This window comes from Micromys minutus, assembly GCF_963924665.1.
Source record: "Micromys minutus genome assembly, chromosome: 23".
NCBI lineage: Eukaryota > Metazoa > Chordata > Mammalia > Rodentia > Muridae > Micromys > Micromys minutus.
The window spans coordinates 34,066,617-34,079,496 of record NC_137958.1 but is presented as its reverse complement, the minus strand read 5'-3'; the positions used below and the strand labels follow the sequence as shown (position 1 = coordinate 34,079,496).

The 12,880-nt window shown below is 40.6% G+C and overlaps 1 protein-coding gene across 2 annotated transcripts in view; it reads right to left on the bottom strand.

Moving 5' to 3' along the window:
• Positions 1 to 10,499, bottom strand: part of GLCCI1 (glucocorticoid induced 1) — a gene marked incomplete at its 5' end in the record, with an annotated part of 76,551 nt that extends 66,052 nt beyond the window's left edge. For both annotated transcript variants that reach the window (XM_080936190.1, XM_080936189.1), the window contains one exon: positions 10,079 to 10,499. In XM_080936190.1, coding sequence (XP_080792316.1) covers positions 10,079 to 10,499 — 421 coding nt within the window. The remainder of the gene's footprint in view (positions 1 to 10,078) is intronic.
• Between the last annotated feature and the right edge of the window lie 2,381 nt (positions 10,500 to 12,880).

The following is a 12,880-nucleotide window of genomic DNA, read 5'->3' as shown; positions in this document are numbered from 1 at the left end:
AGATAACCATGAACCTCTATAGTCTGTGGAGAGAGCATCGGGAACTTATGTGGTGATTGAGAAAGGAATGTTATCTTCAAAGCACCTTGGCACAAGTGTGTGTTATCATTCTCCACTTTCCTTCCTCCCCTTCCCTCCCCACAACCTGAAAAGCTTCATGTTAAAAGAAAAAAATAACAAAACAAAAACAAAAAACAAAAAAATAAAAAGCAAAACAACACCCTTTAGGAATATCTAATTATAAACAAAAAATCCATTCCTACAAATAAATGACTAGACTAATGATGTTTACTCAATGTTTTGTCTTCTGATAGTGATTAGAATGTAAGGGTTTCTAAAAGCTCTTCAGGAAGGAGGACTAACTACTTCCTAAGGCTGCTTAGGAACAGCACACACTATTGTGGAGTACTATACGGAGTAATGCCTCTTTACTTTTTATTTGTTTGACTGGTAAGGACACAATTACAAAAAGGACCTTGGAATATTTATCTAAAATAAACACATCTTTTCACAGAAGAGGGGGCAGGGAGGAGAGGGAGGATAATTAGTACAGAAATTCTTTCCTTTTTATGAGTTTCCTAAGAACTTTGAAACTCAGACTGGGAAGTTAATGGAAATGATATATTCATATTCACTTAGATCAGTTTCTTATGGTATTAGCTAATTTTGCTAAATGTCAGAACATTTATTCAACAAAGAGAAATTACACTATTCAGTAATATGTTTTAACAACCTCAATGAACCTCAACTTTGTGTAACTTGAATTCCTAAACAGTTTGTGCAAATAATATTATGGTAAATTAAACCATTTTATTTGTACATTAAGGTAGAGAATCATGGAAAAGCTGCTTTACACTTTAAGTTTTCCATCATAATAAAACACAATTAATATATAGCTCACATTCTCCTCATCTGGGTTTTAGAGCAAGTACAGTGACATTTCTAACGTAAAGAACTACTGAATTTGGGGGATGATGGTGTGAAATTACTGGAAATATAATAAGTTTAGATCCTTATTCCATGGAATCTCACTAGGTCAAAGTCCACATGACAGAATTCCAAATGGCTGCTGAGAGAGGGAGAACCGGTCTTCCCTAGGGATGAGCCCCTAACTGGCTATCCAACAGTGAGCAGTGATACACACTCAAGCAACACCAAAGGTACTTGGCAGGTTGTATTTATGTAGTTATGCTTTTATATAAAACAAGTGGTGTGAGTATAACACTAATAAAAAGGAAACAAGCCATGAATTTGAGACGGTGGGGAGATATGGAAGGGGTTGAAGGGAAGGATCCAAAACAACAACAAAAGGACAATTTCTACATAGGTGAAAATATGAAAAAAAATGTTTGTTTACATTTTAGACTTTTAGTTTTTTAGGAAATTGTCTCAAGGTCAAGGTTCATTTACATACTGGTTTGTGTTACTCTTTTGAATAACTTTGTAAGCAATAACTTTAAAGGCATTTAATACATTTCATACTTTATGACTAAAAACATGTTTAATTGTGTCTAAACTTTGTATGTTATACAAAAAAGCACTCTAAAAAAACCTGTTATGTCTTCTAAAACATGAACACTTGTGTAAAAATCATTTTTGTCCAAACTATTTCTATAGCAAAACACTGGTTCCTTCTACATTATACAAAGATCTGAATAAGTGCTTTCCCAAGCTTACCCATATTTGAATGTTAAGCCCAAAACAAAGACAAAAACCCTTAAGTGACCAAAATTAGTTAATATTCTATAGAAGGAGCAGCATAAATACAACCTATTAAATTGAATCTATCATGTATTTTTAAGATTTCATATCTTATGAACATTCTTCAGTGACTTCATTCCAGAGTATGCATACTTGTCTCTCTGTGTGCACGTGTGTATTTATATAGCTCAAACAGAAATCTCTGTAAATCCTATATATGGATTTAATAAATATTTCCTGCAGAGCCTTTTAAATACCAGATATCAGATTACATACTGTAACACTAAAAAGAAACAGGTGTATTAAGTAAAGCAGACACACCAAAATTACCTTGCATTTAGAGTTACAGAAACAGTGAGACAATTTTAAGATAAATGAACCAAACTAAAGCTAAACTGTCAAGGACTTGCAAACAGCCAAATTAATTATGGACTGTAGGGGCAGTTATGATGCTAAGGTTCTGTTCTCTAATTGGTTCTTAATCTGTCAGTAAAGAAAGTCATGGGCCAATGGCTGGGTGGAAGGTACAGGCGGAACCTCCGGGTCCTGGAGGCAAGAAGGGAGATACAAGGAAGGAGAGACAGAGTTCATCATGCTTTAGAGAGAGAAGAGCCAGGGGGGCATGTTAGGTATCAAGAAAAGCAATGGTGAGCTGTGGCCACTCCTATAGGTGGACAGTCAGAGATGTTTAGCAGGGACTAGATTCAACTTACCAACTAAAATTGGGGCAGGTAGGAGGAGAAGAGCTAAGAGTAATGATAAGGGCACACTTTCCTGGCAAGAGATACTAGTGCCCTGCAATTGTGCCATGAAGGCAAGTTGAAAATGAACAACTGAGTTGTGTGTCTTTTAATCTGTGGATTCAAGGGAAGCTGGGGGGGGGGGGCGCGATAGTGTGGCCACTCCTGGAGCCTAAGTGGGGTAGTGAAAAGCTACATGCAACAGTGGACTAATAACTGGGATCAAACATAAAAGATTCATCAATTCTACTGTGTACTGCTTTTTTTTTTTCCCAACTTGAAAAAACCTGTAATGAATATAAAACAACAGTAGTTTATCACTTTCTATACCTTCCTCTTTCCCAAATTCCTACTTAAAATTTCAGATGACTTACCACATGGTTATATTCAGGGGCCATATGCTTTTCTTCATATTCTATTTGCATTAGAATAGAATATAGTCAATAGAAAAGACTGACACAAAAAATTTGATTTACCAAACATCTGTTTGTTCTTCCATTGGTTAGGTGTAAAATTTAATCATTAAATAGTAGTTATCTGTATAAATATGTTAATTTTTCGAGAGCATGGCTTATACAAGGTGAAAAATCTGCAACCATCCTAAAGATAAATGTAAGAGCAACCATAAGGGGTATAACGCTAATATTACTTTAAAATAAAACCTACAAGTGAATAAAAATAAAAACAGGTTAATTCTGAGTAAAAGAAAAACAAATATGTTATTGAACACTCCACAAAAAACAGCACGTAAATGCTATTACAGGAACGGTTACTACTTTACATCTCATCACAGTAGCAGGTATTTCAGTGAAAGCCAACTCAAACTCGTTTCAATGGTCTCAAAAGGAATCATTAAGTATTGCTACACCTTCTACAATACTACACAATAAACCACATTCAACAACAATTAGACTTCTACAACAAAGTGTGTGTGTGTGTGTGTGTGTGTGTGTGTGTGTGTGTGTTCTGGGTGCACAAAGGCCAGTGACATCACCCTAAGTCAAACTACAGGAGAACATTATTTATATGCAACGAATGCAGTAGGTCCAGACATATTATAGAAGCCATGGAATGAAACTATTCTCCATTTCAAAAATGAAAGGAAAATTTATAACAGAGTAATAACTTGAAAATAACTCCCTGGACCACTCCACTGTTCTGACATTTGAAAGAATGCTTTTTAAATGTGCAACTATAGACAGATACTTAAGATTCGTAAGGAACAGCAGAGAATGGGTACTGTACCGCATGCCTGTAATCCAAGAACTCGGAAACTTAGGGCACAAAGATTGTGCTACCTAAAATATACTAGGTGACCCTGTCAATTAAATATTCTCTTAAGAACTATATTAACATAAAATTTTCTAGTAGTGGAAAAGAGAAAATCAGTTAATGAACTCTTCAAAAAGTTTTCCCATGAGCATACTAGACAAGTAAGACAGCACTTATTACTATTAGAAGTTCACTTCTGACCTTCAGCAATACAAGGCAGCAAGTAGCAGTGCTTTTCAGTTTTTTTGTTTAGAAATACTTCTAGATGACTGCTGAATTATGTAATTGAAATAACTTGGTAGACAATCTTAAGCACTAGCCTTGCCACACTACTATGGGTTTCATTAGCTTCTTCAACTCATTCCTAATTTTGGCAAGTAATAATTAAGGTACAACGTGGTGGCACTCCGTTAAATTATACACGTGGAGTTCAAACTCACACTCCAAGCATGGCTGATGGCTTCCAGGGAAGCGGAATAAAGCTACTGCCAGCCACTGGGACAATTACTTGAGACTAGTACCTGCTTAGTAATCCTTTAGGTATTAGTCAAGTCCGTTTACTACCATATATAACTAATTCTTAAGATTTATGAAAAGAGAAAAGCACTTTGCACAGTGTAATGTGATTTAAGAAACAGCTAGTTAGATGTAAATGAGACTAGACACTATAATGTTTATAACCCTGAGCTCCCCCAGCCCAGAAACAAGGTGCCATGTTGATCTCTATGTCTTCCATATGCATGTGTGAGTGCCCCCTCCCCTGTAAGAAGCCATCCTTCCATATTCCATTTTAGTTACATTCAGCACACCCTCAAAGTATCATAGCATGTCCTAGCACAACAGAATAGTGCCATGGAAACACAAAAGAAAACCCATTTCTTTGCCATTCTTTTACCTAAAAATCTCAGCAATTCATCAACTGTGAAATCAACACAGAATCCAGAATTAAAAGAACAAAATTCCACAACCATTTTCTTGCTGAATTTCAAAGTATACATAGCTTGACAAATACTCTTCTTCAAATGTTTTCCTCCTTTGTATCTACAGCAACTAGAGAGACAGGACAATACAAAGGAAATCACCAAGAATTCATGAACTTGCCTCCTCCTGTTATTTGCCTCAACAACACAGACATGAAATAAACCAGTGATAAAAGTATCAGCTGTACCTATTTCTATAAAGATGACAATTCTGGATAGGAGTTTTTTGACAATTTCTTCATAAGTAATATTCTTAGATACTTCACACTTACTGCTGATGTACTAAATTTTACTTTGCAGAATAAGCACAAATATTTTCCAAATTATCAGAAAAACTAATTATAGTTTGGTCATTTCTAGAGGTCCAGAGGAAGGGTAAGGGACTTTGGTCTCCAGCCATTCCTCAGGTCCCCAGATGTGAGCAGTGAATGAACAGTATTCTCTCTCTCCAGCTTAATTTTAAGAGACTATGTGTTAGATCAGCTCAACTTCTTTTTAAAGAAATAATATGTAGGATGTAAAAAAAGACTGCCAAGACGTGGTTTCTTAGACATCTAATAGGAGAGCAAACAATCTATACTGAGCACCAATGACAACAGTGCCAGGACAGACCCAGGGCAGGTGCCACAAGGGAGCCAGTGGTGTCTGAGAATTCTGTTCTGGAAAAAGACTGAACTGAAGTTAAGACCCAGAGCCATTGGCAATATGCACCTGACACAGTATTCGAAGCAAGTAAGAGTTTGATAAGTGTGACTTTTACATTTCTTTTTAATTTTCAGACTTAATTTGAATGTTGTTTTCTATTTACAATTAATTTGTTGCATGGAGCTAGTCTGTTTCCTTCATTCAAATATAACCTACTTTATCACAAGTAAAATAATTAAAAGAATGACATTATCTTTCAATATTTATCTAGTGTATACATCATAATGATCCTTTTCAAAAATGTAAACCAAAGTAAATGAGTTATCCTTTTGTGAAATATGCTCCAACTAAATTTTCAATCAATAAGCACATATAAAACTTTATGTACAGTTAAAATTTCATTAATCTACTTTATACATCTTAAGTATTCAATGTTCTATATGTTAATGGCAATAATATTTGGGAAGAATATAATCTCTGAACATATACTGATAAATTTACAACATAAATTACTGATTAAGTAACTTTGCTCCTCATTCACTAATTTTAAAACCTTATGTACCATAAGGTAACTGAAAGGAAAAAAAAAATCAGAGCCATAAATTAACACTATTTAATTCAACTCTAAGAGACAAAGAACTTTTTCCAAAATCAGAATTCAAAGATTATTTTGGAAGCCTAAAGCTTAACTCATTTTCATTCTATGCGAGAAAGTTTAGAAATGAGTTCCCACAATGACTCTAAGAAAGATAAATTTCAAGTGGGGAGAGTAGTACAGAGAGCCTCAATCTCTAGAGATATTATCCAGACAATATGCTTTCAAAAGAAAAACTGAAGAGTATCTCAAAACAGAGAAAAAAAACCCAAAATGTTCACATTTCACAACTAAGAATAACATTAAAATTACTTAAAAAGAGGAAACTGGTAAAGAGCTTAAAACTTAAAGCAAAGGAACAGGTTAAGCACACATCTACACAAAAACACAGCGCCTACAGTTACACATTCTATGTTGGCTGGCTTTGTATTAACTTTTAAAACACACATAATTTCTTTAAATATGACAAAAGCCTTTCAAGATTCCTGAGGGGGGAAAATCTGATCAAATTTTATTCTAGAATTGCCAATTTCTTAGGAGTAAGAGGCCTAAAAAAAATCTGGTAGGTTGAATCAAAAATTAACACGCTATTTTACATAGAAGAAACTATACCAGATCTTCAGAATTTCTGTTACTAGATTTGGTAACATAAACATAAGCAGGACTCTCCAACTAGAGTACTCTAATGCAATTAGTTTTGCCTATAACCGGTAATTCTTTAATTTGGATATTTACAGAATAAGGATTTCTATTTGTTGCTTACTATCTTATTTGTTTAGCGTTTAAATCCATGAGGTTATTCTATGGCTTTCAGAAAGCAACTACTTTTTATTTTCTTTAGACCATTATTAATGACTTTATCTCAAGGATCATTAGTTTTAACTCTAACACTCCGCTTTAGTCTCATTTGAATTGTTCTACTTATCTCAAAGATAGGGTTTGTATATTACCATCACAAAAATAACTATTTGCATAATACTTTATGATTTTATATCTACTACAAACACATCACAGGGAGCCACAGGGTGTATTCAGTAGCTTGTCATTCACCGCTTCAAGACCCTTCAGAATCAAACAAGGGGAAGGACGGCATTTTGTTAAGAGCAGAAGTTCAGAAATGAATATAAATAATAACCTTGAAGTTTTGAAATACACAGAAAGAAAAAAATACAAAAAGAGAATGATCCAGGAACACCAACAAAACACAACTTTCAATTTGTAAATTTCCATGTCTTTTAAACAAGGCATGATGTTAGCAGGTTTATTCATGTCCCTTTACGGTAGTCATTTAATTATCCAAAGCTATGACACAAAAATAAAGAGAATTACAATCTTTCTGCTGGGTTTTTAAATACGATAAATTTTAAAACTGATTGTTCCTATTTACAGAACTCAGTCCCCCCCTTCTGACAATAAGTATCAACTCTCTCTTACTTTAGCTTAACCCCATAAATATGTAGTGTTTATGAGGAAAACACTGACACTGGATTCAAAATTCTGCCTACAATTTATTTGTGATAAAAGAATCAGAAAGCTTAGTTTCTAGTTTTTAGTCCATAATTAGACAAAATATAAATACAATTCTGAACGTTTCCTTGTCACCCATAACCCAAATGCCCATAGCTCTTTAAGCTTTTTGTAAACATGGATCTCCATGAAATATATATTCCTTGAGTCAATGTCTACCTAAAAATCTTTATGTATAGTCTCTTGGAGCATAATATAATGTCTATCCCCAACCTTGAAAGGTGCAAAAAAGGAAAGAGGCGAGCAGAGGAAGAAATGGTACACACTGTTGTTTTTCATTCATGCAGTAGAGTGATGTCAGTGTCTGCAGCAGCAGCAGCAGCAGTAGCAGCAGCAGGCGCTTAGGCCGGTGGAAACTAAACCCACTGATGTCAGAACCTTAGTGAATTCAAAAGAAACTAATTGAAATTGTTAAGTCACGGGATAGATCTGAAGTGGCTAAAGAAACAGACCACAGTAGTTGTTTGTTGTACTTTCTCTATGGGCAGAGGAAAACAAGGCAGAATGTGGACAAGTAACATAGCAGTAAGACAATCAAGAAACTAGGAGCACAAGAGCAGGCTTTCAAAAATCACTTCAATGCAAGACACTGACAAAACACCTGATGTTCTAAACAGCAGGACGAAGGCAGAGAATGCTCCTCAATTCCCAGCACAAGCTGTGACCCTGCAAATCTGTCTACTGCACAGACTCAAAACGGTTTTTCATCATGATTGCATTAAAACTGCATTAAACTCTGATGTGCCATTCTACAACAAAGAGTAGAATTTAAGCCTGATCACAAATTTCATTAAAACTACTTCATGATGGGGCATGTAATTCCTAAGCAATTAGGGCTTTTGAATGATGTAGAAAAACAAGTCATACTATTATCTGTGGTAAGATGTTACTGTTCATCAACAAAAAGAAAAGAGGGACTAGGTGGCCATTATATTGCTGCAACAATTGCCAAAACTTCTCAAACTCTGCCCACAAATCCTCTGCATACAATCTACAATTCTTTTCTTTTCACATTATTCCTAAAACAAAATCCCCAAACTCCCATTAACGAACTGTTCACGCTAAATCATTCAAAAAATGTCTGTGACTGCTGCTGTCTTTTCTCTGTTACCTCTCATCTACCACAGCCCCAGAAACTGTGCAAGAGAGTTGCATATGGCATTAATCTGTTAGAAAATGGTGGACTTTTCTATAAAATACAGCCAAAGATGTGTGTTCAGTTGTGGTCATTATTAGGGCGATCACGTTGTTTTCATTCATTCATTCGGGATTTGCTGGAGGATGTCAGTTTCTGCAGCAGCTGGCTTGACCTGGGGGAGGAGTGGGGGAGCAAATTCCTCCCGGTGCATACAGATTACAGGATGTATTTCTTGGTGCTCCTGCACCTACTCCTCGGCACTACATCCTACCCAGAGGCTTACCATCAAGGGATCTGAAAGCAAGTGCTTTAGCAACATGCTAATTATCTGTCTAAATTAAAGCTAAAAATACCTAAACTTTGATCTATCCTATTGCAATCCCTTTCTCTAACTCTAAACACCTTAAGAAGGTCCACCTTAAAAAAAAAAAAAATCCCACATACCATATAAACATTATATGAAGCTTAGTAGTATTTCCCTTCTGAGCAGGTTTTTTTGTTTGTTTTCCTTCACTACTCCAAATGATTCCTTCCTTCCACAATGCAGCAGCAGCAGCAGCAGCAGCAACTGTAGCTCTAGGCTGGTATCTAAGAATATTAGGTAGTCAACTCTCCCTTATGGCCTTTACGTCCCTGTTTTGCCTAATTTTCTTTTTCTCCCCCAGGAGTCAACTAGATCATGCACTTACGTCCCTAGGCATAAACAAAACCAAACCCAAACAGAAAACATGAAGAAGAGTTCACAGCATCCACCCACTCACCATTACCTTTGACACCTAAGAAAAAAAGAAACGTGAGATCCCTACCCAGATCAACTTAACTGGTAAGTATACTTAAAGATGGAAGGGAAATGTGAACACACTCCACAGACAGGCTTTAAGAAATTCACCACGAAAATCACCATTCAGGCATAAGCCATCTGTAGTGCAGTCGTGATCTAATGCATGACTATATAAAGTAGGAGAGGGTGGATAAACCCTATACACTTAAAACTGCCTCCCCTACACATGCAAAGGATACCCTAACTACCGCCACCAAGCCTCCAAAACACAAAACGAGCAAAACATACTCCAGGCAAGAAACTTTGTGGGAAAGCACAAAGGCTGCAGAGATTACCACTACCACCTTATTCACCGCTAGAGAGTTTGTGTGCGTGTTTAAGGGTTTCGCCCGCCTCCTCCTTCCCCGGCTCCAAACGCAGAAAGCTAGTAAGCTATTAAAAACCGAAACACTTTTCTTTTGCAGGCGAGGGATGCAAGATAAAATCTGAGTGGCGGTGTGAGGGTCAGAGAAAAGTTGCTTTTCGGGTCGCTCCTACAAGCCCTGCAGCGACCTCAGGGGGGGTGGGTGAGATTCCCAAAGCCACTTTCACACCTTCGGTAATGCACTAGCAAACAGAAGCCCGGAGAGGCTGAAGTTTCCACGCAGGGCACCGTCGGGGAGACGCAGCCCGGGAGGACGGGAGGGTTGGGCTCGCTACCTCTGCACACGGGCGAGCCGGGACTCCGTCTCTCAGGTGAGCTGCTCCTCCGCTGGCTCTCGGGGGACCGTCTCGGGCGGCCCTTGGCGCGAGGCGCCTGCTCGGCTGGGACAGCAGCCGGCGGTGGAGTCGGGCTGGACGGGCTGGGGCCGCGGGCTCCGCTGGGCCCCGGGAGGTTGCCGAGCGCGGCGGCGGCGGCAGCCGGGCGCGTGGGGCTATGCTGGCTGCCCCGCAGGAGCTGGTAGGGCACCGTGGCGCGGATGGGCTGCAGCAAGCGGCCGGCTCCCGCAGCCGGTGCGCAGCTCCCGGCCGGCCCCGTCCCGCTCCCGGCAGCGGCGGGCGGGGAGCCCGCGGTGCTGCGCCGCATCCTCTGCGGCGCGGGGTGAGGGGTCTGAGAGGAACTGGAGGACGCAGTGGACATGCTGGCTCCGCGGGCGGGCGGGCGAGCGGGCGGGCGCGCGAGCAGGCGAGCGTGTGGGAGCCGGCGCGGCGGTGCGTGCGATGTGTACGGGGGAGGGGCGGCGAGGGGCGGAGCCGCGGGGCTCCCCTTCCGACGCGCACCCCGCCGCCGAGGGGGAGGGGACGCCGCGACGGCCAACGTCCAACGGCCTCAACCGCCCCGCGGCGCTCTGCGGGGCGCTCACGGCAGAGCCCGCGTCGAGCCCATGGCCGCCGCCGCCGCCCCGGGCATCGCGCTGACAGGGCACTCGCCGGCTTCCCGCGGCTCCTCAGCCCTCGCGGGGATCGGCCGCGCGACAGGACCCGGCGGCCACGGGTAGCGCCGGGACTCTGGCCTCTGAGGAGAGAAAGGGGCCTCGAGGCGCCTCGCGCTGCGCGTAACCCGCGCCACCGCAAACGCCGCCGCTGCAGCCACCTCGACCCGCTTCTCACTCGGAATGGCAACTAATCCTGGGTCGGCGCCCCGCCTCCGGCCCCGCCTCTGGGCGTTCCAGACCCGGCTCCGGTCTCTGGAAGCGCTCTGACTGGCAGAGCCACTCTACCCCAAGATTCCAAGGATTGGTTGTGTAGTCGGAGTGAGAGAAGGCTCGGCCAATTACGGCACGAAGTTTCCGCTCCGGGGGCGGAGCCTGAAAGTAGAAGAGAGAGGAGGACCTCGCGTGGAGGGGAGGGACGTAAGAGTTGACAGCCTTTGAGGTGAGGGTCAGGCTAGAAAAGTGGGTTCATCCGTGCCCTGCGCGTGCTCCGACGCCCAAAGACACGCGCGCGCCGCGACAAGCAAGTTGCAAGGGCTCCACCCTCCAGTGCTCTGTACAACCTGAGACTGAGGACGCTGAAGCCAAACTAACTTTGCAAATACACCTGCATCCGGTGAGATGTTTTAGTTAAAGCCGAATAAAGGATCCCTGGCCCTTTTAATCTTAGAAATGTCTTTAAGTGTCTTAGTCGTCTTGTGAATGAAAACAACATCAGGAGTAGGGTATGGATACTACCTTGAACAAATGCACCTGCCATTACTACCTGTCTTAAAGTTTATAGTTTCAGGGTGGGGTGGGGAACATCACATTCTGAATTGTAGACCTCAACAAGACAATTCACATCATCTCATCATCAGATTTATTAATGAGGTGCACCTAGTTTACTACCCAGGAGCATATGGTCTCTTGGGAGAAATAAATACCAGGCATAATGGAACAATTCATTGTGGTCATTTCCTCTGTGTGGTGGGGCTTTGGGGGGCATTATTCTTCAAGGAAGATGAGAAGTACAAAGATTATAGATGGGCAAAAGAAAGTATATAAAGCCCTAAACAGGAATAATGAAAGCTCTACATCAGATACCTCCTATTAATTCACTTGCGATTTAAATATATATATATACACATATATATATATATATATATATATATATATATATATATATATATGATTTTATAAAATAAAGAAGTGGGATGTCAGGTTGGTGTACCCCTGGTGTCTGCCCACGCTAACAAGCTTCCTAATTCCAACCATTAATGGTCAGTTTCACTCAGAGGAGGCGCCTTTCTCCACTTCCTTAGTGGTCAGACAAAACAAACAAAAACAACAACAAAAAAGTAAATTCCTTTTTAGGAAAAAAACGTGATGATGCCTAATAAAATTTTTTTTAAAATAGCATCTAGCACTATATCCCACTACGTAGACACAGTTCCACACTTTATCACATGTGAAAATAATAGCTAACATTTACTAAACATTCACCACCACCACGTACCAGCCACTGTTCTAAGGACTTTATTATGTGTTAACTCATTCATTCTTCACATAATCCACAAGGTATGCGCTGTTATTATCCCCACTGTTTCCCCATCTGGGGCACAAAGACACTAATTGTCTTGTCTGAGATTCCTCAGCTAAGTAGAAGCTGAGAGCTGAGACCAGGGGGACCAAGGCAGGAGTCTGAAGGAACCCTGTGCTTTCGTACCTCCAAGCATACGATGTATGTTCTGGGCAGACACATGACCAGGACTCTTTACGGCAGTTCACAGATGTCCAAAAGAGTTTTATAAAGGAAAAGCGGCTCCCTTTCCTTACTTTCTAGAACAACAGTTTCCCTGTTCATTGAATGTGATTGGAATAACCTCTGAACATTTTACATACGGCCTAATGTTAGCTATGAACCCAGTCTCACACTGCTCTGCCTTGAAGGAGTAACAGCACAAGTTGACAACTTTAGAAATGCTGCTGGTGGCTCACTGGGTAAAAGCACGTTGTCAAACCTGGCCACATGCATGTGATTCCTCTGGACTCGTGGGATAGAGAGAGAGATCCAACCTGCCCAAGTTATTTCCTCAAGAGTGCAAGC